This window comes from Octopus sinensis, linkage group LG17 (assembly GCF_006345805.1).
Source record: "Octopus sinensis linkage group LG17, ASM634580v1, whole genome shotgun sequence".
NCBI lineage: Eukaryota > Metazoa > Mollusca > Cephalopoda > Octopoda > Octopodidae > Octopus > Octopus sinensis.
The window spans coordinates 7,482,889-7,492,888 of NC_043013.1; the positions used below are offsets into that span (position 1 = coordinate 7,482,889).

The 10,000-nt window shown below is 38.2% G+C and overlaps 1 protein-coding gene across 2 annotated transcripts in view; it reads left to right on the forward strand.

Moving 5' to 3' along the window:
• Nucleotides 1–10,000, forward strand: part of LOC115220883 (carnosine synthase 1-like) — a 47,048-nt gene that overhangs the window by 21,011 nt on the left and 16,037 nt on the right. For both annotated transcript variants that reach the window (XM_029791074.2, XM_029791075.2), the window contains exons 2-3: nucleotides 2,767–2,884; nucleotides 7,103–7,469. In XM_029791074.2, coding sequence (XP_029646934.1) covers nucleotides 2,789–2,884; nucleotides 7,103–7,469 — 463 coding nt within the window. In that variant the 5' untranslated portion in view covers nucleotides 2,767–2,788. The remainder of the gene's footprint in view (nucleotides 1–2,766; nucleotides 2,885–7,102; nucleotides 7,470–10,000) is intronic.

Below are 10,000 nucleotides of genomic sequence, written 5' to 3' on the forward strand. Positions count from 1 at the left end.
AGTTCAGCAAAAGAGACTGTTATAAAAGGTACTAGGCTTACAAAGAATAAATCCTGGGGCGATTTGCTCAACAAAAGGCGGTACCCCAGCATGGCCACAGTCAAATGACTGAAACAAGAAAAAGAGTTATAATGTAAGCAAATGCAGATTAGTGATGGCAAAGTTTGATAAAGAGCCTACCTAAGATGAAGCTCTTTTCACAGTTCTTTGACCATACTTGATAAAAAAGTGATCCATGTGATCTCACAATTAAAACATTAAGGGCACATTCAAAATACTAACTATCATAAGAGACTGTTAAATGCTCAACAAAAATGTATCTTATCTAGTTTGCAGTGATAGTTACACTAAATCAACCAGAGTGTGAGCATATCTGCAAACAAATTCCACAAAAGCACCATTTGAGCGTGGCCGTTGCCAGTACCGCCTGACTGGCCTTCGTGCCGGTGGCATGTAAAAGCACTCACTACATTCTTGGAGTGGTTGGCGTTAGGAAGGGCATCCAGCTGTAGAAACTTTGCCAGCTCAAGATTGGAGTCTGGTACAGCCATCTGATTCACCAGTCCTCGGTCAAATTGTCCAATCCATGCTATTATACAATAATAATGATGATGATGATGATGATGATGATGATGATGATGATGATGATGATGATGATGATGATGATGATGATGATGGTGATGATGTTGATGATGTTGATGATGATGATGATGATGATGATGTTGATGATGATGATGATGATGATGATGATGATGATGTTTTCACTTTTGTAGTTGTATTTACTTTAAATGACATTGAAAAACTATGTTTTCAAAGTTACGTCAAGCTCCATATATGGATTTGCATTTGACGAAGTCAAACCTATCCTTAGAAATGCTGACAATACCAGAAATGTTGAAAAATGGACATTTGAGTTTGTGAAAAATCTTGACTTGATAGAGCAAAATGGATTTCATTTTTAAAATCAACCCCCTAGACTTAGTAGGAAACATGTCTCCAACATCAGACAACGAAACCCCTGTTCCTTGTTCCCCAGTGTAATAATAACAATTTCTTTTATTATTCACAGGGACATAATAATGCATTATGCATTATAAGAGTGTTGAATTGCTCCTTTGCAGGATGTGTCGCAGCAAAAATGAAACAGTCTCACATATTGTGAATGAGTGTAGCAAATAGACTCCAAAAGAATACAAAAGGAAACATGATAAAGTAGTTAAGTGGTTTTATTGAAGTGTAAGAAGTGCAGTGTTGAAAGGACACTGAAATGGTGTGAACAGAAATCAAAAAGTGTCACCAAGAATGAGGGTCAGATTAATCCTTGGTTTGTGGGGTTCCTTGATTGGCCCTAGTTGTAGTTTCTTCTGTATCAGGACGACTGCGTCATTCATGTTATCACAATACTTTGTATTCTATGTATATCTTGATTGCATTTCGTTGTCTTTTCCATTCCTTTTTATGCATCCTTATACATAAACTCCACACAAATTGTTGCCTGTTCTTTTCACATTCTCCCATTTATGTGGCTAATAAAAAAATTATTATTATTATTATTATTATTATTACTTTGAAAGCCAGATGTCTTACCCAGAAACAAAACATCCTCTTCATTTATGTGACTAATAAAAAAAATGCTGGCCTGTGACTCTAAGTCAGAAACAATTAATGAAGGCAGCGAGTTGGCAGAAGCTTTAGCGCGCTGGGAAAAATGCTTAGCGGTATTTCATCTGCCACTATGTTTTGAGTTCAAATTCCGCCGAGGTCAACTTTGCCTTTCATCCTTTCGGAGTCGATAAAATTAAGTACCAGTTTCACACTGGGGTCGATGTAATCAACCTAATCCCTTTGTCTGTCCTTGTTTGTCCTCTCTGTGTTTAGCCCCTTGTGGGTAGTAAAGAAATGGGTATTTTGCCTGTCTTAACGATCTGAGTTCAAATTCCGCCGAGGTCGACTTTGCCTTTCATCCTTTCGGGGTCGATAAAATTAAGTACCAGCTTCGCACTGGGTTCGATGTAATCGACTTAATCCGTTTGTCTGTCCTTGTTTGTCCTCTCTGTGTTTAGCCCCTTGTGGGTAGTAAAGAAATAAGAAACAATAAATAAAGATGGAATGATGGTAGAATTGTTAGAGTGTCTGGGAAAATGTTTTGCAGTATTTCTTCTCATGCTTTTTGTTTTGAGTTTAAATCTTGTTGTGATCAACTTTACCTTTCATCTTTTGAGAGTTAATAAAATAAAGTACTTTGGAAGTATTTGTGATGGACATTATGGGCTAAGTCCCACATATAGGCGCAGGAGTGACTGTGTGGTAAGAAGCTTGCTAACCAACCACATGGTTCCGGGTTCAGTCCCACTGCGTGGCATCTTGGGCAAGTGTCTTCTGCTATAGCCTCGGGTCGACCAAAGCCTTGTGAGTGGATTTGGTTGATGGAAACTGAAAGAAGCCTGTCGTATATATATATATATATATATATATGTATGTATGTGTGTGTATATGTTTGTGTATTTGTGTTTGTCCCTCTAGCATTGCTTGACAACCGGTGCTGGTGTGTTTACGTCCCCGTCACTTAGCGGTTCGGCAAAAGAGACCGATAAAATAAGTACTGGGCTTGCAAAGAATAAGTCCCGGGGTCGATTTACTCGACCAAAGGCGGTGCTCCAGCATGGCCGCAGTCAAATGACTGAAACAAGTAAAAGAGCAAAAGAGTAAGAGTATATCAAATTTACTGGGCTTGTGACTAAACCAGAAACTATTTTTTTCCTTCAGCACATCATATTTTTAGTCAACGATGGAAGCTGTTACCAGTTCTCTAAATAAAAGCATTCATGTTAAGAATCCTCCAACAAGTTGGCAGACAGAAGAGGATATTTACAAAGAAGTTCAAGTAAGTATTTTCACACATTCAAATTCACACATATGTAACACATATAGACAGAAACATGCACATATAACATATGTATACACACACATTTCTATTATCTACTAGCAGTATCGCCCGGCGTTGCTCGGGTTTGTAAGGGAAATAACTATATAAGCATTTTTAGAGAGTTATAGCCAAAAAATAGCAAAAAAATGTATTAAAAATGGAAAAAAATTATGGTAAATTCTTTTTTAAATCGTTGACTCATCGTAGACATTTTTAGAGAGTTACTTCCCTTATATAATAGCGAAAAAAATGCATTAAAATGGAAAAAAATGATGGTAAATTTTTTTTTAAATCGTAGACTCATCGTAGACGCGCGCTAATACCCAGAAGGGCTCGATATGAATTACGACTATAAGATACCCGGTTTTGGCTAAACTGCACTGCAAAATGTGGGAGTAGTTAGGAATCTAAATCGTAGGAGACAGACAGCACACAACCTCACTTTTATATATAAAGATATCAACAGTTTTATTTGTCACGTGGTAGAAATTATGTTGGGCAAGCTTTAGTTGATTGTAATCATAAGGCTACCAACTTCTTGTATAGCTGCAGGCCAACCAATACCTTATGAGTGAATTTAGTAAATGGAAACTGTGTGGAAGCTTGTTGTATATATGTATATTGTATGTATGTGTGTGATTCTTTATGTTTATGTTTGTCCAACTCGACTGTTTGACAACCGATGTGGGTTTGTTTATGTTCCAATTACTTGTGGTTTTGCAAAAGAGACCAATAGAATAAATATCAAATTCACAAATAAGTACTGGGGTAAGCTAGTGAACCCCTCCCCACAAGGTCTACGTTTAATCAGGCATTTGAGGATGAAATCCTCCGTCCCCTTTCCACCTTCCTCCACTTCCTGCAAAATTCCAAGGAGGGAGAGTTGAAGGAGAGGAAGGACTTCATGGAAAAGTCTGAGTAGGGGGACTTCCTGGAAAATTCTAAAGAGAGGGGGTTGAAGGTAGGGAAGGGGAGGGTTTACTATCTGGAAAAGTCCAAGGAGGGGGAATTGAAGGGGAGGGAGTACTTCCTGGATAAGTCTGAAGAAGAGAACTACCTGAAAATTCTTGGGAGGGTATTTGAAGGGGAGGAAAGGGTGGGAGAACTACCTGGAAAAGTCCAAAAAGGGGAATTTACTGAAAAAAATCCAAGGATGGGGGTTGCAGAGGAGGAAGGACTTCCTGGAAAAGTCTGAGAAGAGGGACTTCCTGGGAAGTTCTGAGGAGGGAAGGAAGTACCTCCTGGAAAAGTACAAGGAGGGGGACATCCTGGAAAATTCCAAGGAAGGGAGTTGAAGGGCAGGAAGGGGAGGGACTAAACTCTTCAAGGCAGTACCCCAGTATCACCAGATGCTTAGGTTTTGTTTATGGTCAAGATATCTGGTTTTCAAATGGACCAGTCTAATCCACCACATGACATTTACTCATTATACAGTAACTCTTAATGATGCAATTTCTCTTTCCTGGCCTCTCCTGTTATTTTCTATGTTTATATATCAACAATTATTTATAAAAAAAAAAGAAAAAAGAGAAAAACTGATGCATCGCTACTATTGTTAATCATGAAGCATTTGTCAGTCGGTTCATTTTCTGTCTTTGTTACTAACTCTCACTCTCTCTCTCACTCCCTCCCCCCATCCATCCATCCATCCATCCATCCATCCATCCATACATACATACAATCATACATACATACATATATATATATTCATGCACACACACGTATATACATCGAACTAACAACAGAAGCTCGATGATCCCTGCTCAGGAGAATTTCATCCATCCATCCATCCTTCCATCCATCCATCCGTCCGTCCGTCCGTCCGTCCTTCCATCCATCCATCCATCCATCCATCCATCCATCCATCCATCCTTCTTTCCGTCCGTCCGTCCGTCCGTCCGTCCTTCCATCCATCCATCCATCCATCCATCCATCCTTCCTTCCTTCCTTCCTTCCGTCCGTCCGTCCATCCATCCATCCATCCATCCATCCTTCCTTCCTTCCTTCCTTCCATCCATCCATCCATCCACCCAACCATCCATCCATCTAAATTCAAACACACAAATAATTTCTAACAGGCATTTCGTTTTAAACTCCCTCTCTCTGTCTATCCTACAGTGTCGAGTTTTGATTCTGGGTTGGTCTATTGGGTTGGTTTTGATTCCGGGTTGACACAAATGAACTTTTGTTGTGTCCTTGAGAAATGTAAATACACCACATTGTTACATTTACTTGTTCTAAAATCTGTATGGGAGGTTGTCAGTTTTTATCCTCTGATCAATTCTGGTCAACTTGATGAAAGGCATTCCAATTGATACCATCCCCAGGTTTCCTTTTTTTCCCTATAAGAATTACATCCAGGATCATAATATTTTCTTAGATTGTAGGTTGTGATCTGAGGAAGATTAAGTTTCTATCTTTGCCAGGAAAAAATAGTCTCAAAGGGTTATGTAAATGTGTGAACAAAATTTTCAAGACATAATTTAAGACTAGAAAATCCATGCTAATGTTTGAGCATTTTGAAAAAATTCCTTACAAACAAATATGCTTTATCAGGTAAGTTAAAGAATAATTTATTCTATTTTTTAAACTAAATTTCCTACTTTAAAACAGAGTTGTTTACTCTTTTACTTGTTTCAGTCATTTGACTGTGGCCATGCTGGAGCACCGCCTTTAGTCGAGCTAATCGACCCCAGAATTTATTCTTTGTAAGCCCAGTACTTATTCTATCAGTCTCTTTTGCCGAACCGCTAAGTTACAGTGACGTAAGCACACCAGCATCAGTTGTCAAGCGATGTTGCGGAGGGGGGGGGGGGCGGACAAACACAGACACACAAACATATACACACATACATATATATATATATATATATATATATATATATATATATATATATATATATATATATATATATATATATATATATACATATATATACATACATATATACGACGGGTTTCTTTCAGTTTCCGTCTACCAAATCCACTCACAAGGCTTTGGTCAGTCTGAAGACACTTGCCCAAGGTGCCACGCAGTGGGACTGAACCTGGAACCATGTGGTTCGTAAGCAAGCTACTTACTGCCCTGCCACTCCTACACTTTTTTTTTTTTTTCTGCGACGACCGCCGGAAAAATGGGGCGCACCGGGATGCCGAGTCCGACGCCAACGCTACAGCCCCGTACCGGTCCGCCGCTTCGCGTGAAGACGTGTTCCGGCGCCCGGCGGCGCGACGCCGAGCGAATGGCGACGCGGCCGCGCGGGAGCGAGGCGACACACACGGCCCGACCGACCCGGTCCTCGGAGCCAATCCTTCTTCCGAAGGTACGGATCCATTTTGCCGACTTCCCTTACCTACATTGGCGCTATCGACGAGAGGCTGTACACCTTGGAGACCTGCTGCGGATGGTGGGTACGGACCGACTCGAGAGCTGCGATTCGTTACGGACCACGAGTGTGTGTGTCCGTGTGTTATCCACGCGCATCAAAGCGGCGATTTCACTTGAGAGAGTTCTCGGTCGAGTGCACGAGTCGAAAGAGTTATGCGGCCGGTCGATTGCCGGGGAGTAAGTCTGAGTTACGACTCAGACCACGAGTGTGTGTGTCCGTGTGTTATCCACGCGCATCGAAGCGGCGATTTCACTTGAGAGAACAGTGTCGGTCGGGGAGTTTGACTGGTGCGGTACGTCTGTCAAACGGTAACGCAGGTGTCCCAAGGCGAGCTCAGCGTGGACGGAAACCACACGTCGAGCAAAAGGGCAAAAGCTCGCTCGATCTCGATTTTCAGTACGAATACGGACCGCGAAAGCGTGGCCCATCGATCCTTTCCGAATTACAGCGGCGAGCTATGCGTCCGCCGAGAGGTGTCAGAAAAGTTACCACAGGGATAACTGGCTTGTGGCGGCCAAGCGTTCGCATCTCGTGAACGCCTTCCGGCATCGGTGGCGGCTACGTCCACGCGTCCGTGGGCCGTACCGCGAGCGTGGGTTCGTTCTTTCGGTTTCGGGCACGGTCGCGCGGCGGAGGTATGCCAGTAATTTTATTTTCAGTGTACCACAAATCAAAACAGGTGAGAAACAATTATATAGAGGTATTCACGGTGGTTATTTTTGTTTAGAAGAACAGAGAAATTCGTTATATTTTCCATTTAATTTTCATTATTCTATTCCTGTTTTAGCAAGATGCTGAAGATACATGTCTTTTATGGAATTACCAATCTTTGGAAGTTCCCGACATTTTATCAAGCATTAATGAAGAAATTCCACGACAATGTTACAAAGCATTGCAGTATTCATTATTCGAAACCGGTTTCCCAGAGACGCAAGACAGAACATCCAAAGTTAAGGCTCTCTCCCATCAACAGGTTTCAATCACCGTTTTATCATCTCCTGTTGAATGTCTGAGTGTTTTGTTAGAAGGAGGCGAACAATGTCCTGGAAATATGCTCCTGGTTCTCTCAGATTCCTGGCTTAGCAAGGAACCATCTTCTACACAAAGTTGCAAATTCTCTTTGTACGTCAACAAGGCCATAGCTTTCTATAAAGGTAAGTTGTTTAATCTGCTAATCTCGATTTCTGATCTCGTTTCCTTAATTCTCTCTCCATTGAAACTGTTTTATCCACAGTTTTGGTATTTCACTCCTGTTTCTAAAGGATCAAGAAAATGTGAGGCACCTTCGCACTTGGCTAGGATGCTAGTCTCTCATACTTATTACTTACTTTAAATATATTTAATTTTCACTCATTGAAAAGTGGAGTTACATATTCATTGGATTACATAACGTGAGTGGCTGAGTACTCCACAGTCACTTACATCTTAAAAGTAATCCTCAAAGTACCAACAATGTAACAGATTGTATTTCATTGATGGTGCTTCATATATATATATATATATATATATATCAACCCATGCTAGCATGGAAAACAGACGTTAAACAATGATGATGATGATGATGTGTGTATAGTAAAATGGTGGAATGAAGAATTTGGGAAAATAGGTTACGTTCGTTAACACTGTGTACAAACTCTATACTTGGAATGACCAATCTTAAATACTGTTGGAACTTATTCACAAGGTATTGGAATCTTACATGTATACCATTCTGCCTAGATAATGGATCTGCAGATGCAATATCCCTGCACATCTCACATCTATTTTCATTCCTCCACTTCACTCTCTATTTCAAAAATAACTATTGCTTAACCATTTTCTCACACCGTCTCTGATGTAAACAACTGTAAGACCTTCTATTTATAAATGTTCTAAAATCTTTCACAGCCTTGGATTTTTATCTCATTCTGAAAATTTTATATATATGTATATATATATTTCGTTTTTGCCTTTTGTTAGCAAGATTCTTTAACTGTCACCAGACACAACAGAATATATATTTATAAATCTTAAATAATAAGCGTGAAAAATTGAATATTAATTTGATTAATATCAATTTAAAACAGTCGTCTAGCATATTGAAAAATTTGAAGATTCAGAAAAATATATATATATATATAATATATATAATATATGTGTGTGTGTGTGTGTGTGTGTGTGTGTGTGTGTGTTTGTCTGTGTGTGTGTGTGTGTGTGTATAGATAACCTATGTAGTAGATATATAATGAGGGCAAATTTAGCTATTTCTCTATTGGTGGAAAAAAATGATGAACAGCCTAAATCGATTTTTGAACCTTATTCATTTCTTGTCAGAGATGTGTACATCAATTTGTCGAATCTCAAAGAAACAACCACCCAATCTTGTTCATATACTCAATAAATTTAGCCGCTACAGAAAATAATACTTATTTTACGCTGGTATACAGAATTTTTAATTTTAGAGTTACTTGACATAAACTTAATTCTGTTGGAATTGACTTCAGATACAATAACCTTATCATCAATATTTCTAGAGGGATGGATGGTATTAGCTAGATTAATGTTAGCTTTAGTAAATGTATTAATATTTAACAGGTTGTTATTATGTGAAGAGATAATTTGTAAGAGATTTTTTGTGTTTGAAAAACCTATCCTAACTGTATGTGAATTGATTATAGAGTAATACCTAAAATTCTTTGGAAAATTCCTAACAACAGCTTGACGAAACAACAATGGGAGATTAGATTTAATTTGTCTCCCATATGGAAGAATTAACCAAATATTTAATTTAATTTAGCTAATACCATCCATCCCTCTAGAAATATTGATAACAAGATTATTGTATGTGAAGTCAATTCCAACAGAATTACGTTTATGTCAAGTAACTCTAAAATTAAAAATTCTATATACCAGTGTAAAATAAGTATCCATAATAAAGTACGATTTTACATTGGAAGCACGTCGTTACAGTTATCTAAAAGAATTTTTATCCATTACTCAACAATTACGGATAGGAATAAATGTAACAGTACAAGGCTCAGTAAATTAATTTGGGATCTAAAAGACTATAATGAACAATTTAATTTAGAATGGTTGATTCTCTCAATCTCGATACCTTATGATAAAAGCAAGGAATTCTGTCTTCTCTGAACTATTTTTCATTATTTTTTCGAAAAATCCCCTAGTAAATCCGATGTAAACATTGGCAAAAACACACCTTTAGTTCATATAAGTAATCTTTATCATTATATATAATTTAGACATTAATTTTCTTTTTATATTTAGCATTCACTAAAAAAATATCCCTCCTCTTTCTATAAGCTACTTCTGACGTTATATATAGCGTTTTTTCAAACAATATTAATAGCATTCAGTAAATCACTATACATATCCATCATTTTCTGTTAAAATGTCTTATTGATGAGTTTCATTTCTTCACTTCTCTGAAGAGAAGATTACATTGTTTTACACCATTTATTCCTTGGGAATAATATCAGTGAAATCTTCAAAACATGTTTCGGAAGTAAAAGTATTTGAATTATACCTGCATTAAACTCCATTCATTTATTTATATATTATACAAAAAATTCCACGTAAACCCGAAGTTTCTACCTTTAAAAACAAGGAGTTACAACCTCTTTGCTTGTGTGATTTTTTGCTACCCTGGTAACTATTTATCTATTTTTTCCATGTTAATTGTTAACGA